Source organism: Primulina huaijiensis, chromosome 11 (genome assembly GCF_012295235.1).
Source record: "Primulina huaijiensis isolate GDHJ02 chromosome 11, ASM1229523v2, whole genome shotgun sequence".
In the NCBI taxonomy this organism is placed as follows: Eukaryota; Viridiplantae; Streptophyta; class Magnoliopsida; order Lamiales; family Gesneriaceae; genus Primulina; species Primulina huaijiensis.
This window is the reverse complement of record NC_133316.1, coordinates 17,303,861-17,323,408: the sequence shown is the minus strand read 5'-3', so window position 1 is coordinate 17,323,408 and position 19,548 is coordinate 17,303,861. Positions and strand designations below refer to the sequence as shown.

The window sequence follows — 19,548 nt, the reverse complement described above, 5'->3', positions numbered from 1 at the left end:
TACCGAAGTTATTGTATCAAAAATACCGAATTTACCGAAATTTTTTGTACGGTGTGTTATCGATACCGAAATTTTCGGTACGACAAGATTATGAAATTTGAAAATTTTGTATTACGAAATAACGTATATAAATTCAAATATATATAATATTTTAAAATAATAAAGTTAACTTTTTTTAATAAAAATATAAGATATTTTTTTTGGTAAGAAACAATATATAACGATATTGTACTGAAACATCGATACAAACAAGAAATGATACATAGCTCCGGAGAAGCTTGATAACTATAATTGTGAGTAAAACAAGGAAATCCCGTACAAAACAGAGAGCAAATAATTTCTGGATGACTTAAATCTAAAGTCGCTAGCAAGTTAAAAAACAAAAAAAGAATAATTTCCCAGAATAGGGCGAAATACAACCATCTCTCTCATTTGAAAGTGGAGAGCCTAGGAAGTTTGTCCCGAAGATAGTACAGCCTGGCTCGTCTGACTTTCCGGTGCTTCACTACTTTGATCTCTTTGATATTTGGTGAGTATCTATCAATAAGAGAGTCACAAACAGAAGAAACCATCTTTATCAAGAAAAGAAAACAATAATATAAATGGCGAATACCGAACAAAATGAATCCACAAACTAAATTATCCACAAATTCATATGATGGAGATGATTAGAGGTACATAGACAATAAAAGAGCTTATGCAGTGTTCTAAAATTCGGTCTAGGACGCTAGGTTCCAGCCGACCGCCCCGAAATAGTGCTAGTCGGCCCTAGGATTAATTAATTCTCTTTTTGAGCTTTATTTTCTGAAAAGTTTTTTGGGCTTACAATGTAAATTAAAAGACCAATAAAAAAATGAAAAGTAAATTTTTTAGAGGTCCTAAATCGAAGTCCAACAAGAAAATGTGATTTTTTGGCTTGTCTTAATACACCAAACTTCATCTTATTATGTCGATACTGTCAAATCAGCCTAGCGATGCCTAATCCCCGCCTAAGCGGCTTAGGCGCTAGTCTAACTCCCGACTGGCGTCTCACGAATTTTAGAACCTTGAACTTATGTTAAAAACGTACAATGTCTGTAGACCACACAAATCTAATGCCATGCAGAGTCAGACTAGCAACCAACAAATTTTATAAACTTGAGCTTATGCTGAAAACGTACAATGTCTGTAGTCCACGCAAATCTAATGCCATGCAGGACTAGATGGACCTTTTTCTTGGCATTAAGGTGCATGCAGGAAAATTTCCAGATCCAAAGTTTTCTTGTACTTTAAATTAATTATTCTTACATGTAAAGCAATCTGAATGTTTTTAATGCTGCCATTTCTAGTCAGATTTTCACTTTCGTTGGTATTTTCAAAGGATATCCATTGACCATTTTTCAGAGGATATAAAAGGAAACGATAGTAAAGTACCAAAAATTGCACAATGACAACGCAAAGAAAAGAAGGGTCTGATTAAGCCACTTCAGAAGCAAACAGTGAAGGTTACTTACATAGGGAACACGATTTCAACTCCAACACCAGCAATTATTCTTCTAATCCGAATTGTCGTGTGGATGCCAGCATTTTGCTTTGACATAACTATCCCCTTATATACTGATAAGCGCCGCTTATTCTCAGGGACTTCCTGTAAACCAAGTGCCTCCATTCAAAATTCTCAAGATACTAAAGTGAGCAGGCATAATAAGTTTAACCAAAGTGAAAAGTTCTTAATAATTATAAGAGTGTGATGATAGGGCAACCAATTTGATCTCCACAATATCCCCAGTCCGAAGATCAGGAGTTGGCCTTTCCTTGTCTGTTGCCTCAATTGCTTTCTTGTTCAAAATCTGTATGATAAAGAGTAATCTTCAACTGCTTGCACAGCAATTAACATATTTATTCTAATAATTCAAAAAAGGGAAAAGAGAGATTTCACTGGTAAAATTGAATGAACTAGTACTAGCACAGTTTTAGAGCTTCTCATGCAGCGAAAAAGTATGCAAAAGAGGTCGCTTACGTCCAGAAAACACACACTGTGAATCATGATTTTGATTCATCGTCGTACCATGTATGACGTATTACTACTACCTAATGAATATTGCTAAAAAAATCTATTAACTAATGAATAAGTATCTGGGCCAGAATCTATTAGCTGCTTGTTTTGATAGTTTATTCACCTTGTTCTCAAACTTTATCTCATCGAAGAACCACACATCGACAACAGTATATGTCACATCCTTGCCACACAGACCATAGTACACTCTTCACATCCAACATAGATGATAGAACCAGTTCATTATTGCACACGCTACACTCCTAAAGTATTAATCAACAGGCTCACATTTTTGGGTTGCGGCAATCACCATTCGTACATGTTGCAAACGCATTTCGAATTTCTCTTCCTCCAGTTCTCTTGGCGTCACATTTACAAATCCGCTTAAAATATATTTTGCAGGTAATAAACATACATTGTACCTAAAGCAATTTCAACAAAATTTGAATTCAACGAATTACCCCCATGATGTCACCAAGCTTGATTCTGGGTTTTCTGGGGGATTTCTCCTCAGAAGGAACAATCTGGGTCACCTCGGCCTCCTCGCTATCTTCCAGTTCAACTTCAGCATTTGCCTCCGCCCTCACAATAAAGGAGCAACTTTTACTCAATTTCGGAAGACTCAACTTACGATAACTTGTAGAAATCAATGCCGCAGCGGAGGGATGCCGCACAACCGCCGCGGCGGAGGCCAAAGTCACGGGAATTCTCGGAACCATGAACGGAGACTACGAAAATAATTAAACAAAAAAAAATTACACAACGGCAGCAGAAAAATCACACAAAAATTTATGCCGATTCCATCAGAGGAAGTAGAGACTATAAACTGGGGTTACCTGTAACAGTATGTTGGAAGCCATGATTGAAGCTAAAATAGCTTATCCACTTTATTTGTGTGGTTCAGTAAATTGGATTTTATTCTGATTTGAACCGTACGGTTTCGGGTACAATTGGGCCGGATCAAATCGGGTGTGATCCACCAAACGGGTTGACACATAAGGGTTCAGGTGAATGAAACGAATCGAACCGAACCTAATCGAACCAAACCAAATCACTAGTTTGATAAATCAAACTGAATTAATTAGCTCGGTTGAAAGTTTAAATATTAAAAAATTAACTTAAATTGAACCAAACCGATCGTTAGCGAGTGTTCGATCAAAAAAAGATACGATTATTGAATGATTAATAAAATGAATGAAAAAACGATAGATAAAGATATGTAATATGTCCATTGAAGAAAGTCTGAGCAAATCTTACCACAATAACTGCAAGTGCAGCAGCAGTGGACATTACAGAAATCGTAAACTGAAAAATGACGAACATTTTTGTGAGATCATGTCACTTGTCTAATTTGTGATACATATTTTTTATAATATGACCCTCCCAAACTATTCGATCATACCTGAGCTTCTGACCCAATTTGTAAATTGGATCACAACCCTAGCATAGATCCATATCAAACTACTCTCTATCTCTCTCTCTCTTTCAAATCGATCCCTAACTCCTTATCTCAAGTGAGTAAACATGCGTGCAAAAATATTTCGTTGTTGCCACTTCGGTTACCGCCATTGTCTTCGCTCGTAATTGCGACCTTTTTTGAACTTGCTGCCATTATTCGAAAATATTGAGAAGCTAACACTCGCCGCTCATATAGTCTGAAGATCTTCCTCTCTACTTCAAAACCGCCGACCTTTTTTGGTAACATGATGCATATTGAAAATTTAGGGTTCAGTTCCAGCAGGTGATGTTAGCCCGAATGCATACCTCGAATTCACTATAGCTCTGAAATCACGAAGGAGACCGTTAGAAGGGGGCCGAGAGTGTGTCCCGGCGTAGGCCCTCCGACGCTCAAGTCAGACCGCGAATAGAGTGAAAGTGCAGCTAAGGATGCTGTTAAAAATCAAAATAGTGAATGAAATGAATTGGATGCTCAAACCTGATATTTATAGGTGAATACCTGGGTTTGTCATGGACCATCTACTTTAGATAGGAATGGGCCGGGACCCCAAGTTCGGTTTGGGCCTATTCATAGGGTATCATCAGTCACCCCCTCCCAAGTCGAACTAAATTGCAGGTTCGAAGTTCGATCAAATGCATTGCCCTTGATTTACAATATGCGAGTTGCGTATTCTCCCTCTACTGCTCATTAGTCTCCAAAAATTTTGAAACAAATTGGGTCATCTTCCCATTTTGGAGGGTTAGATCTGTGTTGGACTCCCCTATAAACAGTCATCCATTCTCACTTTATTCTCCTCCCTACGTACAGTATTTCCTTCTCGCTTTATTCACTTGTTCTCCCATGCCTACGCCACACCCACGCAATTTCTCGCCACAGCCACGCATCACCCGTCTCCCATCGCTAACCCATGCCGCACTACTGCCCATCACTTAGCCTACACCTCGCCCCTCGCATCACCCATCGCCCACCGCCCCTTGCGCAGCACCGTCCATCATCCATCTCGCCTCTCGTCCTCGTACCTCACCGCCCGCAGCCACTGCACCAGCCTCGCCCCCGTCCAACATCCATTTCGCCTCTCGCCTTCATCTCTCACCGCCCGTAGCCGCTGCACCATCCTCACCCTCCATGCCTTCGCTCCCATCCCACGCCCCACAACCTCCTTGCCTTTCGCCACACTCTCGCCCATCGCAATTTGTCTCGCTTCCCCTAGCCACTGCATCAGCCTCGCCCTCCTGCCTTCGCCCCTAGGCCATGCCACACATCCTCCTTGTCGCTCGCCACATCCTCGCCCATCACCGTCCGCCTCGCTGCTCATCTCCCCACCCCTTGTCACTCCGCACCTTTCCTTCATAGCCTCTCCAGCCTAGTCTGCACCTCGCCCGCCTCTCCATCACATCGCCCTTGCCGTCCGCCTCGTGCACGCCCTCTCACACTCTCGCCCGTCCTCGCGCCACAGCCCTCCTCTACGCTCATCTCCCCACCTCTTGTCACCCCGAGCCCCTCCTTCCTCGCCTCGCCAGCCTAGCTTGTTCCTCGCCCGCCTCGCCATCGCCTCGCCCTCGTCGTCCGCACACTCTCGCCCGTCCTCGCGCCATAGTCCTCCTCATACGCTCGCCCCCTCGCCTAGCACCCTCAAGCGCTCTCCTCGCACAATTTCGCCTATGCGCAAGCGCCGCCTGCCCGCAAGCTCCGCATGCTCGCCCAACCTCCTCCCGCACATCGCCCATCACCCACTCAATTGCATCTTTGCTCGATCGCTCCGCCCACCACCTGCTTGTTCCCTTGGTCTTATTTCTCGAGTATTTTCCCGCGCTTCTTCTGGGTAAGATTTCTCCTCCCACTTGTTTAGTTACCTTTAACATCCTTGTTTTCGTCTGATTATGAGTTTAATTCCTCGAGTGATTCCGAGAGATCTAGCGAGTCTGACGAGAGTAAGACTTCCTTAGAAGATCCTGAATTTACCTTCAGTTCCCATGAGTAGGAGGAGGTTGTTACCATAGTCGTCCTGGTAAAGAAATTCGTCATGTAAACCAACAGATGAACGTATCCAACGCCGATAATATATGGTATGGTCGCCTATCATCCCACATCCATCCCACTAGCGAGTCAAAACTTAAGGCTTCGTGGCACATCCCTTCTTCCCACAAAATCATCATTCCTACCCCCGAGGACCAGCCCTATCTAGCCCCCAAAGGTTTTTATACTTTTTTCCAACACCACTTAAATGCGGGTCTCCGTTTTCCCCTATGTGATTTCCTCCAGGAGTTGAGTAGTTATTATCAGGTGCATCTAGGTCAGCTCACCCCCAATGTTTTTCCCTCGAAATGCAGCTTCATCGTGCTATTTAGAGCCTTAGACCTCCCTCTAGATTTCACCACTTTCTCTTACTTCTTGGTCTTGGCCAAATCAAAGGAAGGACCCTTCTACGTGACCTCTCGATCCAGCCATAAGCGTTTTGATGGGGTCCCTAGCCACGTGAAAGACTGGAAAAAATACTTATTCTTTATCCAACCTCCCAAAGAGTTTACTTGTTCCACGGAGTGTTACCTTATTTTCACCAAATCAAAGCTTTCCAAGGGTTTCAAGAAAGATAAGACGTATATGTACATAATGAGTGTACTAGGAGATCGATGCTTTAGTATTTCCAAACTCTTATATGAAGATCTCATGTGCTATGCCGGGTTAAGTCCAACAAAAATTAAGCTAATGTGGGACGTTGATATATATTCTCATCTTTTCACACTTTTTGTTTCGTTTTTACTTATTATGCTCTTTGATAACATTTTCATCTGGTTCTTTGTTTTTATTCGCAGGAACTAGAGTCATGAATGCCATATTTCTCCGGGAGCTTGTGAAGAAGGGGAAAGCTGGGGGTTCATCATCAGCACCCTAGAAGTCAGTTATTCCAGCATTCACGACAAACATGAAGAGAAATTGCTCTACTTCCGCGAATAAACTTGCTAGCTCACCTTCTGCCATGAAGAAAAAGGCATGCTCATCCTCCTCCACCCAGAAGCGAGCCTCCTCCCCACCTCCTCAGACTGAGTCCCCTCCGCAGTCTGGTAAAAATAAGACGTCCACTGATTCGGGCCCATCAGTCCAACAGAAAGATAAGCGAAAAATTTCTGAGATCTCCATCACATCGGCTTCTTCTCAAGAGGTGTCCGGATCAGATGATGAACATCCTTTTGGGCCGGGGATACATCCTTTGTATACCCCAGAATCGGTTATTGTTGGATGAGCTCCCACTCACATAGCTCATAAGTTATTATATCAGTTCACTTCCCACGCAGATGCAGCTTTCTTGGGTTTACTGGGACGGTCTGATCTTTCTCGCCGGACATGCAACAGTTTCACTTAGGTATATTTCTCCCTTTAAACCTTAACTTGATATTCAATATATGATTGATTTTCTTTTCGTCCTCTTACTTTCGTCTCCTCTATTCAGGGAATCATGTATCTAGGAGAGTTGATTGAGCGCGCTGACGTTATCAGGTCGAACGCCTGCTATGATTTACGCGAGGAGGCTCTTCGCGAACAGCTCCAGGCGACGATTGACGAGGATAAAACGACACACGCTAAGGAGATTTCGGAGTCCCAAGCTAGACACGATGAGCTTCTGAAGAAGAAAGAGGAGGAGATTCAGCGACTGATTGAAGACCACACGAAAGAGATCCAAAAGTTGAAGGAGGATTCGAAGACTTTTCAAGCTGAAGCAGCAAAAGCCCGAAGGGACCTCAAAGACGCCAAGGCGCAACATGTGAAAGAAGCCACCTCATTCAAGGAAGAATTCCTCAAGTCTGAAGAGTTCAACAAGATTTGTGGTCATAAAGCTTTTCATTACTTGGAGGTGGGTTTTTAGTGTGCAGTCGACCTCTTCAAGGCTCATGGCTATCCTCCGACATGTGCTTCCACCGACTTCATCAACCTCGAGGACTTCGTAGCGAGTCTCCCTCCTGACCTTTAGATCACGTTCCTTTACTTATGTTATTTTCTCATTGACGCAGACAATGTATGCCTTCGGGTCGTATTTGTCACGCACTGCACTGCTTTACTTTCCGTATTATTATGCGATTATGGATTTTATGACGCTTATATTTGGTTATCTCTTTTTGCGCACTTTTGGTATGTATGAGACTCACTTTATACCACACTGAGTATCTTGCGTTTGAATATACTACTTCTTCTGAGTTTATCTCCGATGTTTTGGAATCACTGAGTAAATAAAATCGACTAGAGTTCGAGCTCTCCTTCTCGTCACATCTTTTCTTCTGTCATGCTTAACTTAGTAAATAAAATCTAACTTTTGTTCCGTCTCTTCGTCTCCTCTACTAGGCATAGCCTAAGTATGTAAAATATGATTTTCAATCTCCTCACCACTTCTCCACTACTATGCGTAGCTCAGATAATAAAACGTTCATGCCTCACCCTCTAACTCTTTTGCTAGGCGATGTCTTAGTTGGAAAATAAAACCTCCACATCCTCCTCCTCTGACTCCTCTGTTAGGAGATGCCTTAGCAGGAAAAAAAACTTTCACCTCTCATCCTCTTACTCATATGCTAGGTGTTTTCTTAGCAGGAAAATAAAACTTCAATCTCTCATCCTCTGAGTCCTCTGCTAGGTGATGCCTTTTCCACCTCTCATCCTCTGACTCGTCTGCTAGGTGATACCTTAGCAGGAAAATAAAACTTTCACACTTTCATTCTCTAACTCTTCTGCTAAGCAATGTCTTAGCAAGAAAATAAAAATTTAATTTTTCTCCTCTCCAACTCTTCTACTCTACTAGGCAACCTAAGTAGGTAAATTTTAATTTTTTTTCTCCACAACTCTTTTCCTCTACTAGACGCAACCTAAGTAGGTAAAATTCAATTTTTCTTCTCCTCAACTCTTCTCCTCTACTAGGCTCTTCATAAGCAGGTAAAATTCAATTTTTCTTCTCCCCAACTCTTTTTCTCTACTAGATTCAGCCTAAGTAGTAAAATTCAATTTTTCTTCTCTCCTACTTTTCTCCTCTACTAGGCACAACTTAAATAGGTAAAATTCAATTTTTCTTCTCCTTAATACTTCTCCTATACTAGGCGCAGCCTAAGTAGGTAAAATTTAATTTTTCTTCTTCCCAACTCTTGTCCTCTACTAGGTGCATTATAAATAGGTAAAATTTAATTTTTCTCATCCTCATAAAATAGTAACATCCATAAATTGAACAGAAAAACTTGGTTTTATTGAATTTCAACCGATTACATAAGGACAAATTCAAAAATGAAATACATCAAAGAAAAAATCAAGAGTGGTATTTCATATGGTGGTAAGCATTCCATTGCCTTTTCAAAGCCTTGCCTTGCACATTCTCCAAGTAATAGGCTCCAGAATTAAGTTTCTCGATCCCTTTGAAAAGATCCTCCCAATTTGGGTCCAACTTTCCTCTCTGTTCTTCTTGTACCTTCCTCAAGACCAAGTCACCCACTTGGAAGCTTCTCTGAATCACCCTACAATTGTAGGACTGAGCTATACGATTTTTATAATCTTTCGTGCGAATGCTTGCGGCCTCTCTTGGGCATCATTCAGCACTGAGGGCCAACAATAGCATGCGAGCAACACTTTTCTTGCCAAAGCATAAGAACCCAAGTGATTTCCACAACATCCCTCGTGAACTTCTCGGAGCACATAATCAACCTCTTGATAACTCAAACATCGAAGGAGCGGCCCTGCAAAGGATCTTCGATACAACACTTCTCCAACTACCACATAACGTGAACACTTTATTTTCAACTTGCGATCTTCCCTAGAATCCTCAGGAAGCTTTCTCTCCTTCAAATAACCAGTTATGACAGTTCTCCAATCCTCTTCTTCCTGTTCAACTGCAGGCGAACTCGTGTGAGGTGTGAGTTTGACCTGAAATACCACATCCTTAGTCTTCCAACTTCCCATTGTCCCGACCATTTTGGCTAGAGTGTCCGCCTTTTCATTTTCTTTCATGGGAATCTGTTGAAAAATGACCTCTGTGAACTTCTCTCTAGCCTTGTCCACCTCTCGAGCATACTCGATAAGTTTTTTTTATCCTTTACATCATATACCCTCTTCATCTGTCGCGATACCAGCTGCGAGTTAGAAAAAACTAGTACCAGTGCAGCTCCCAAGTTCCTGGCTACCCAGAGCCATGCCAACACGGCCTCATCCTCTGCCTCATTATTGGATGCCCGAAAATATAACTTTATAGCCAACTTCACTTCATCCCCAGTCGACGAAATCAGTACCACCTCCACTCCAGTTCTATCCTTTGAAGAGGAACCATCCACATACATCTTTCAAGGGTCCTCATTCTCATGATGTACAGTCTCCGCCAGGAAATCGACTAAGGCTTGTGCTTTAATAGTTGTTCTTGGTTCATACTGGATATCATACTCTCCCAGCTCAGTAGTCCATTTAACCAAACGACTAGACATATCTGAATGAGTTAAAATCCTACCCAATGGACTGTTGGTGAGCACCACAATTGGATGAGATAGGAAATATAGTCTCAAGTGTCTCGCCGTCATTACCAAAGCCAAAGCCAACTTTTCTAACCTTGAGTACCTTACCTGCATGTGAAACATAGTAAACGGGCTATTGAGTTGATCCCTCTAGCTTGACAAGAACCGAACTCACAGCTCCTTCGGTGGCAGATAAATATACCCAAAAAGCCTCACCGCTGCCGGTTTGGCCAGGACAGGGAGTTCATCAAGGTATTATTTTCAATTCTTCAAAAGCATTCTCGCAATCCGGACCCCACTCAAATTTTCTCGCTTTACGCAAATTCCAGAAAAATGGTAAGCTTTTGTTGGCCGACCTCTAGATTAACCACGCCAGTGAGGCAATCCTCCCCGTCAACTGCTGAACATCCTTGGGTCATCGGGGGGAAACCATATCTTGGATAGCTCGGACCTTCTCGGGGTTAGCCTCAATCTCCCTCTTTGTCACCATATAACCCAAAAACATCCCACTCCTCACCCCAAAGATACACTTCTGAGGATTAAACTTCAGTCCATAGGACCTGAGGGTGGAAAAGTTCTCCACTAAGTCAGGTATGAGCTGGGTTGAGTCCCTTGACTTCACCATGATATCATCCACGTATACTTCGACATTCCTTCCCACCTGCTCAGAAAATACTCTATCCATCAATCACTGATATGTGGCTCTGGCTTTTTTGAGTCCGAAAGGCATGACCACGTAACATAAGATTCCTTCAGAGGTAATAAAACTCACGTTATCTTAGTCCACCACGGCTGAAGGGATTTGGTGGTACCCCTGATAAGCATTGGACATACACAAATATTGATGGCCAGCCGTGGAGTCCACAAACTGATCTATCCGGGGCAAATGATGGCAAACTTTGGGGCATGCCTTGTTCAGATCTCTGAAGTCCACACACATCCTTCACTTCCATGAACTCTTTGGCACTAGGACCACATTCGATAGCCAAGTAGGAAATTGCACTTCTCGAATATGCCCAGCACTAAGCAATTCTCCTACTTTTTTTTATAACTCTATCTTTCTCGGCCCCGAAGTGTTTCTTCTTCTATTTCACAGGGCAAGAATTCGTCAAGATATTCAACCGATGCTTGCAACATCCGGGGTGGGGTCGTCCCTACAAGTTCTTGAACTGACCAGACGAATATGTTGAGATTAGCTTGCAAACAAGTAATGAGTTCTTCCTTAACCCCTAGGTCAAGGTCAGGGGCTATTCTGAGTGTCTTCTTCTCGGACCCCAACACTATAATCTCAAGCTCTTCATCCACCACCTCCTGAAACTCCTTCTTCACTATCGGTAAATTGCTTCGTCATCTCCTGATCATGTTAACCTCCACACGCGCTCTCTTTCCTTCTTTTTTCACTACTCCTTCATAACACCGATGCGTGACTTTATGGTCCTCACACAAGACTCCAACCCCCTTTCCCCACATGAAACTTAAGCTTCTGATGATAAGTGGAAGCTACAGCTCTAAAGTCCTTTAGGGCTGGCGGTCCCAGAATTCCATTATACGTTGACGGGGTGTCCACCACAGTAAAGGTTATCATCTTTGTTACCCGTCGAGGATCATTTCCTAATGATAGGGGAAGAACAATCTAACCTAGTGGCGGGATGACATGTCCTGCAAACTCATACAGCGGGGTAGAGACCGGCTCAAACTCAAATCCTTCCACCTTCATCTGATCTAATGTGCTCTTGAACAAGAATTTCACGGAGCTTCCATTATCAATAAAGATCTTTGCCACATCATAATTTACAATGGTGGATGTCACCACCAAGGCATCGTTATGTGGAGCCACAACGCCTCGAATGTCTTCCGGCCCAAAGTTGGTGACGGGGTCTTGTGGTAAGTCTGTATCTCTGGATATCTCAAAACTCTCCAACCTTCTTCCGTGTGCTTTCCGAGCTCGCCCGGAGTCTGCATCAGTAGCACCTCCCGAGATCATATGAATCATTCCACTCATAGAAGGGTTTTCCTCAATCATTCTCCTCCTTGGATCGACAGGCTTCCGAGGGACATCTTGACCTCATCCCTCCCTTCTCTGCTCTCATACCCTCTGATTTATCCATGGAGGGCCTCACCCTTGCCTAGGGGACGGGCGAGAAAGCCGCCGACTCCCGGATGAGGATCCTTCTTGTTTGTAAGGCGGAGGAAAACTATCACCGCTCTCAACCCTCTGCGATTTATCCCACCTCCGTTCCGACTTCCTCACCTCTATCACCTTGTGACGATTCCTATTCAGAAGAACATGAGACAAGAATTGTCCTCTTCCTCTAGCTTTATCCTCCTCTCTCACACATGCGCCTCTCTTCCTACCTCCTCTTTCAGCTCCCTCAATCCTACCTCCCTCGGTTGCTGCTCCATCAATCCAACAGATCATCATAACTCGATAGAGGTTTCTTGACCAATAATCTAAAGAATTTCCCTCATCTCAGTCCTTGGGTAAAGGCACTTATCATGATGTCAGGGGTAACCGCTGGTATCTCTAGCGCTGCATTGTTGAAACGCTGGATAAATTCTCGCAAAGTTTAAGTTTCTTGCTGGTTCATCACGAACAGGCTCATGTAATTTTTCTGGTGCCTTTTGCTGTTAACAAATCGGTGAAAAAAAGCAGTGAAAAAATCATCGAAAGACCGTATGGAGTTGGGCTGCAGCGTAATAAACCACTGCTGGGCTGATCTCACCAACGTGCCCAGGAACACCCTGCACCTAACACTATCTGAATACTGATGTAACAAAGCTACATTCTCAAATATTCTCAAATGTTCTTCTGGGTCAATATGCCCATCATACTCTCCCACGCTTGATTGTCGAAAGCTTGGGGATGCTCTTCCTCCAAAATGGCGGGAGAAAAAAGGCTCTCTTTCTTGGGTGCTGGAGTTCTGTTTCCCAATTGATGTCTCAACATTCTTATCTCCCTCCACATCTCCTCCATCTCTAGCTTCTCCTCACTTGGGAGGGGCTGTGTTTCTTCAACCCTGCTCTGGCGGCCTTCCACATTCTCCTCTCGTTCCTGGCGAGTGGCCTGTTCTTCGGCAAACATAGACGCTTGATTGATCTTCATGGCATCGTCTACTGTCTTTTTAATGAATTGGCCTAACTGTTCCAAGGTCACGTTCCCCACATTCTCATTAGGACGAGGTTGTTCAGCTCTCGTCTCAGACCTTGTTCGGCTCTCGTCTCAGGACGAGGTTGCTCATGTCTCGTCTCAGGATGAGATTGTTCGGGTCTTGTCTGATGACGCGATGATGCTGAGTTAGTTCTTCTGCTTCCTCTTTGATCTACCATCTCTACATCTCAGCTCAAGTATTCCCACAGACGGCGCCAAGTGATACTCACTTAAAATTTAGGGTTCGGTTCCAGCAGATGATCCAAGCCCGAATGCAGACCTCGAATTCACTCTAGGCATGAAATCACGAATGAGACCATTAGAAAGGGGTCGGGAGGTGTCCTGACGTAGCCCCTCCGACGCTCAAGTCAGATACTGTGAATAGAGTGAGAGTGCAGCTGAGGGTGTTGCTAAAAATCAATATAGTGAATGAAATGAATTGAACGCTCAAACTTGATATTTGTAAGAGAATACATGTGCTTGTCATGGGCCATCTACTTTGGATAAGAATGGGCCGGGGAACCCAAGTCCAGTTTGGGCCTGGTCTTGATGAGCCTATTCATAGGGTATCATAAACCATCTCTGTAATCTTTATAAACTAGTACACCAATGCACGTGTTACGTGTTTATACAATATTTTTTATAATTCATTTGAATTATATTTAAATGAGAATCAAAATGTAATTATAAGAATAGTGAGAGATTATACTGCAATTTTGATAGAAAACAATTTTGGTGAATTTGTACATAATAGAGGGGCAAATATTAATATACATATTTTGGTGTCTTTTCTTGACGGTTTCTATCATGTCATCGATTTTTATAAAATAGAATAGATATTATGATCGAGGGCTTTGAATGAAATACGTTGTTTTGTTTAGTTTTACTTATTAAAATCTATGCTCTCTCAAACATAACAAAGAAACACCAACATATTTCATTGTATTTAGATTTAAATTTATGCTACTGTTTTTACTTGAGCTAATATTTGAATGTTTTGAGTTTGTTTTTTTATATATGAGCTAATAAGTTTTTTTGTCAAGTACTTCGTATTCGATTGTGTTTGCCCATTGAAGAGGATAAAAGATTCAAAATTATGTTGATCTTTCTTGACAGCTTACTTTGCAAACTCTTATGATGTGCGAGTATTCTATTTAGTTCTCTTGTCATTCCGTGAATTAAGAGTGACAAAAACTGGCTAGTGTATGCAATGAAATGAAATTGATAGTCTGATTGGATTTAGACATTGTTTGATTCAATTGATAGGACGATGATTAAATAATGATATATTTTTGTGTCGGTTTGCTTCACTAAATTAATTATTATATATTATTTCTTATCATATGATTATCATTCAATAAATAATCACTCATCATTCTATAAACCGAACCAAATGATGCTTAAGGCTTTTAATAACGAAGTTGAGTTTGATTCTTTAATCAAACAAAACACCAAAAGAAGTTGGAGTCACTCGGATAATACTAAGATTGTTAATCAATATTTCAATATGAAAATATGGCATAATTTCAATAATAAATCAATCAAAGTAAACATGTTATTGCTCATTCATCCTTATTTCGCATCTTATTAAATTAGTTTAACAATCTCAATATGATTTATGCACATATACTCACAATTCATTGATATTCTATATGTAGCAAAGACTCAACTGTGATATTATAATAATTTTTCGAGTTAATTATATCGTAAACAAGTATTTAATTAATTTTAACTGTATAGAAGATGTATTTTTTGAAAAGATATTTTAAAATATATTATTCATAGTAAAAATATAATATATGTTTTTTAAAAAACTAAAAAATAAAATATTATATTGTGGATTTTTTAAAACTATTATTATGTTAATATAAAAATTTATACATATAATTTAAATTTAATTTTCTTTTATTTGGTTGAGCATTTAACTATGTAGGACTTGCTCCTCCCAGGTCACCAAAATTCAGAAGCTAAAAAACTTGCGAAACCCTATTCTTGGATCACCAATTGCTGTCGATTCATTCATTACTATTGTAAAATCGTTCTAATTCTGAAGAAGATAGAACAAAATGGATAAGCTATTGGAATTTGGGAGAAAAGCGATGTTCTATGTTAGGGTTCTTTCGGGCTATGAAGAACGAAGGATCCGATCTTATAGATTGCAGCTGCAGCAACGCCTTCAGAAGGTTTCTTTCTATTTCCATTTTTTTTTCAGTTCTGGGCTGTTTTTTACGGTACGATATTTTTCTTTTGATTTAAAAATTCGATTAGACATGGTGGGAAATTGCTGAAATTTTACTTTCTCTTTTAATTCTTTCTAGAGATAAAAATAAATTCAATGTTTTTGTTGAAATGTGACGAATTAATAGAGTTGCTAGTGTCTGGGAGGTGAATATATCTTGATTGAAGAAATAAAGGGAGGTGATTTTCATATTTTTGTTGATATAGTAGTTTCTATTGCTGCGTAGTGTCGTACCATCTCAAGCGGTGAGGCCAGTATCCTGTTGTCTATGACTCCATTTGAGGAGGATTCGTGTCTCATTTACTTTCAAACTCACTGCTATCTATTAGTTCTCAAACGATAAAATGTACACGTGAGAGCCTTAGTTCAACCATGTTGACAGTTTGGCATCATAGCAACTAGTTGGCAATACTAGATGAAAATCTAAAATTTATACTTCCAGATTAAATGCTATGATAATGTATACTCCTCAATTTCTTCTCATTTCCCATTCTTACTTCAACTTCTCTCTCCCTGAAAAGGCAGAAGAAAAGAAAGTGGCTCTCCAAAAGGTACCTGAACAGATTATTTTATCAGAGGTGCGACAGATGGTACAAGATATGCAATCAATGAATAAGAAGTTAGAGGAAACAGTAAGTTTTCATTTCTACTACTTCTATTGCATTGCTACGTTATTGGTCTACAGTCTCTGATTTCAAGCATGTGTTGGCATTGTTCCGTCATCTATCTCCGTGTGTGTATCGGATTGAACATGCACACTTGACAAACTGGTGTTCAGTTCATTTATTTATTTACTTTTAAAGAGAGAGTTTACCTGATGCATGTATATTGTACAGTTGGTTGTCCCCTTATATCTGTTTTATTGGAATCTAAAGGGACAGACTTTATTGAAACTCATTTCATTGCCTAATTTTACTTTATGCAATTCATGCCACTGAAACAGAGTCGAACCATGGTGGTAGTTGTTAGCTCTTGTTTGACATGGAGCTGACCTTCTGTGTAGTCTGTTCGTGTTATGTTTTGGTTTCAGAATTCTCATGTGGTTGGATTTGGAATATAAGACATTTTAGTGTAGGTTAAACAAAATGCAGTTGCATTCGGAGAATAAGACATCATTCTTACCAATATGTTGAAAGTATAGCTCAGCAACCCAATTTTGATGCCTGTTTTCAACACAACCAAATTACACAATATTGACTTTGGTCAATATAGGTTGACATCCAATTAATAATGAACTGGATGAGTTCTTTCAGGTCTCTGTCCACAGCCATAACCTCATTACCTGTTGATTTGTTTTGCTTCAGCAGGTCAATTCATAATATCTGTTTCACAAGTTTGAGTGATATAATTTGAATGCCTAGGCATTCTCTTCCTACGCATTTGATTTTAAAGGCAAGCATAATTTTATCCATAGCTTATCTAAGTTTAAACTTTAGAGTTCATTGTACCTTCATAATAGCTTTCTTTTGTTGTAAAGTTTTAGTTTGTTTATTCAAATAATTTGAGACTTACAATTTTAATTCATAATTTATTAGAGAACCATGGTTTTTTTAAAATAATAAATAATTTAGCAACATTATATCTTTGGACTGCCCTTTTATGTTTCATTTCTCTGTTTAGAAACGTTATTTTGTCTCCAAAAATAATCTAAATAAAGAGTTTTAATTTATAAGATATTGTAATTTGTTTAAGTAATTCTTTTAATTGTGGTATTTGTTTTAGTTGAGTATTCAAACTATCTACTTTTTTAATTTATTATAAATATATGATTCATTGTCTGTTGTAATTTATGCTATTGTGATGAAATGTTAAGTGAAGATTGTAAGGTCAATGTTGATGCTTTACTTAGATAAGAACTTGGTTTTAATTTCAGTTATATGTTTTGTCTTTTTAGAAAAAAAATGTACAAAGAAAATAAATTTTATTGTCTTAAATTTAAATGTTTTAATTTTAATTCCTAATTAGAATCAATGCACTTAAATCAGGAGAATTGGATTGGACTCCCGAGTGAGAGCAGTATTTAAACATTTCTCAATAGTGAAATGATGAATTAATTAATATGGGAAAGTCTGGAATGAAAACCATAATTAATATGAAATAATATTAGTAATTAGGGTAAATTGCATTTATCATTCCTATGAGATATCAGAAAAACATAGTACCTCCAAGTAAATTTAAAAGCCTTTTAAAACACCGTGTTCTAAAAAAATGAAGCACATTTAGCTCTTTTGCAAGGGGTTTTATACCTGGTTTTTAAAAACTTAGGGTTGTGAAAGATTATTAATTTTGATGTAGGGGGTAATGTGTATTTTTTTGTTTTCATAGAATCATAGTGATGCTATACACTTTTTTCACTTTAGTAATTAATTTTAGGAGTTAAGTTATTGGTTTTTTTTTTTCAGTTGATAGATGCTGATAAATTACACCCCTGTTTTAGTGTCACATTTGGTAAAGGGTGGCGTGGTCGAACTTTTTAATTTTTTCGATAATTTATTATATTGGTTATTTAAAAATGTTTATGAATTAAAATTTTCAAAAACCTTTTATGGTATATAGTGTTAACGTTACTGAAAATAATTGAACATGAGTTAACTCAATTGTTCATAATTGCATATTAAAAGTTGGTCACATTGACCGGTGGACTGTGCTAATCCAAATTTTGTTTGAGCATATAAAATTTTGTTTTATTAAGTATAATTTTGTTTTTTAAGCAAATAAGGTTTGATACAATATTGTTTTCAGAATGAAGAAAATCAATAAAGTGCATTCTTGTTGATTAGTGCTATAGAAGACAAAGGTTGAGTCATTATTACAAAAGTTGCAATATAATTAACTCCTCAAAATCCTTGGTGTAGTCCTTCTTCTTCTTGTTTTTTTATACCACAGCTTGTGCTCGTTTGTTTATTTCTTTGTTTTTTTCCCAATATATTCAGAGTTAATTTTCCAGTTGTTGAATAATAGTTGATTGTACATAGGAGGCAGCCATTGAGGAGTACTTCAAGCCAATTGACAAGGACGCGGAGCTACTAATGAAAACTCAGCTCGAAGGAGAGGAAAAGACAATGAGGGAGATGATGAAGGCAATGCAATCACGGGCTTTTCTTGATCAAGCTGAAGTTGAAAAAACGGAAAAGTTGAAAAGCACCCAACCTGATCAGCATATCGAAGGTTCAATATCTTCAGATAAGCGTGCTCAAGTGAGTTAAGCATGTGCTTTTTTGTTTTAAAATGTCGATGAGTAACTTTTGTAGAAAAGCCACACTTGTTTGTTTCTCCTAAATGCCAAATTCTATTTGGTGCACTCTAATATCAAATGCATTTTCAAAAACTTTGATGATGTTTTATATGACCAATCCTCACATCATATCTTGCACGAAGTAAGGGCTTCTCGAATAAGCGGGATTATTCTTGGAAATGAATCTAAAGTTTCTGGCGGCAACACATTTTCATTTGAGTTTTTTGTGATAATTTTACCCATTTATACATTATATTTCGATCTTTTATATTGTTATTATTTGAAGCCATGATTAAGTGTATTGTGTAATATCAGCTCTATGCCTAATCTCCGTTATATAGTTCCATATACACTTGAACTGAACCTTAAACTCTTATTTACCTTTTTACATATATTCTATGATTATCACAGACTATCTAACTAGTTGATAGCGTCTGTCCGCCTATTTGACGGGGACTCGAGTTCGAGTCTTGTCTCCCTCCCCTGTAATAAAAAAAAAACTCGTTGATAGTGTGTAATGTCTTGTGGTATGTATATATGAGAAGGCACTTTGACATTGATAAAGCACATGTGATAACATAAACCCCGTGATACATAGGCGAACAAGAAAGATTTAAATTTCTGTTTAAACCAATTGTACTCTGGAAATGGTATGGAGGATGAATAGATTGTGACAAAAGTTGATTCATTTTATAAGATATTTTTCGACATTTTTGATTGTATGGAAATTCGGAAGAGCGATTATAGCGTTGTTCTTGATAGTTCGAGACTGGACTGAACTGAACTGAACACCGAAAGACTATATTGAGCTCGATCTGTTAAACAACAATAATAACTAATATGATAAATAATTGTATAATTCGTAAACTATTTGATAAATATGTAAGTTAAAAAGTAATCATTTTTATATCTACTCTATTTTTTTACCAGCAGGATGCTGTTACTTAAATCTCTATTCTAGA

The 19,548-nt window shown here is 39.4% G+C and overlaps 2 protein-coding genes across 3 annotated transcripts; one reads left to right on the top strand and one right to left on the bottom strand.

Moving 5' to 3' along the window:
• Positions 1-256: 256 nt before the first annotated feature.
• Positions 257-2,974, bottom strand: LOC140987179 (large ribosomal subunit protein bL19cz). The gene is made up of 5 exons (XM_073455587.1): positions 2,872-2,974; positions 2,497-2,763; positions 1,743-1,829; positions 1,494-1,627; positions 257-537 (listed from the first exon to the last, which is right to left on the bottom strand). Exons 1-5 carry the CDS (start codon positions 2,893-2,895, stop codon positions 429-431), a joined length of 621 nt encoding a protein of 206 aa, XP_073311688.1. The 5' UTR covers positions 2,896-2,974; the 3' UTR covers positions 257-428.
• Positions 2,975-15,031: 12,057 nt separating this feature from the next.
• Positions 15,032-18,790, top strand: LOC140989018 (uncharacterized). 2 transcript variants are annotated; one of them, XM_073458175.1, is made up of 3 exons: positions 15,032-15,295; positions 15,873-15,983; positions 18,327-18,790. In XM_073458175.1, the coding sequence occupies exons 1-3, from the start codon at positions 15,179-15,181 to the stop codon at positions 18,555-18,557; spliced, it is 459 nt and encodes a 152-aa protein (XP_073314276.1). In that variant the 5' UTR covers positions 15,032-15,178; the 3' UTR covers positions 18,558-18,790. The 2 variants fall into 2 exon arrangements, with proteins under 2 accessions (XP_073314276.1, XP_073314275.1); XM_073458174.1 differs by having other exon boundaries at positions 15,032-15,343.
• The last annotated feature ends 758 nt before the right edge of the window (positions 18,791-19,548 follow it).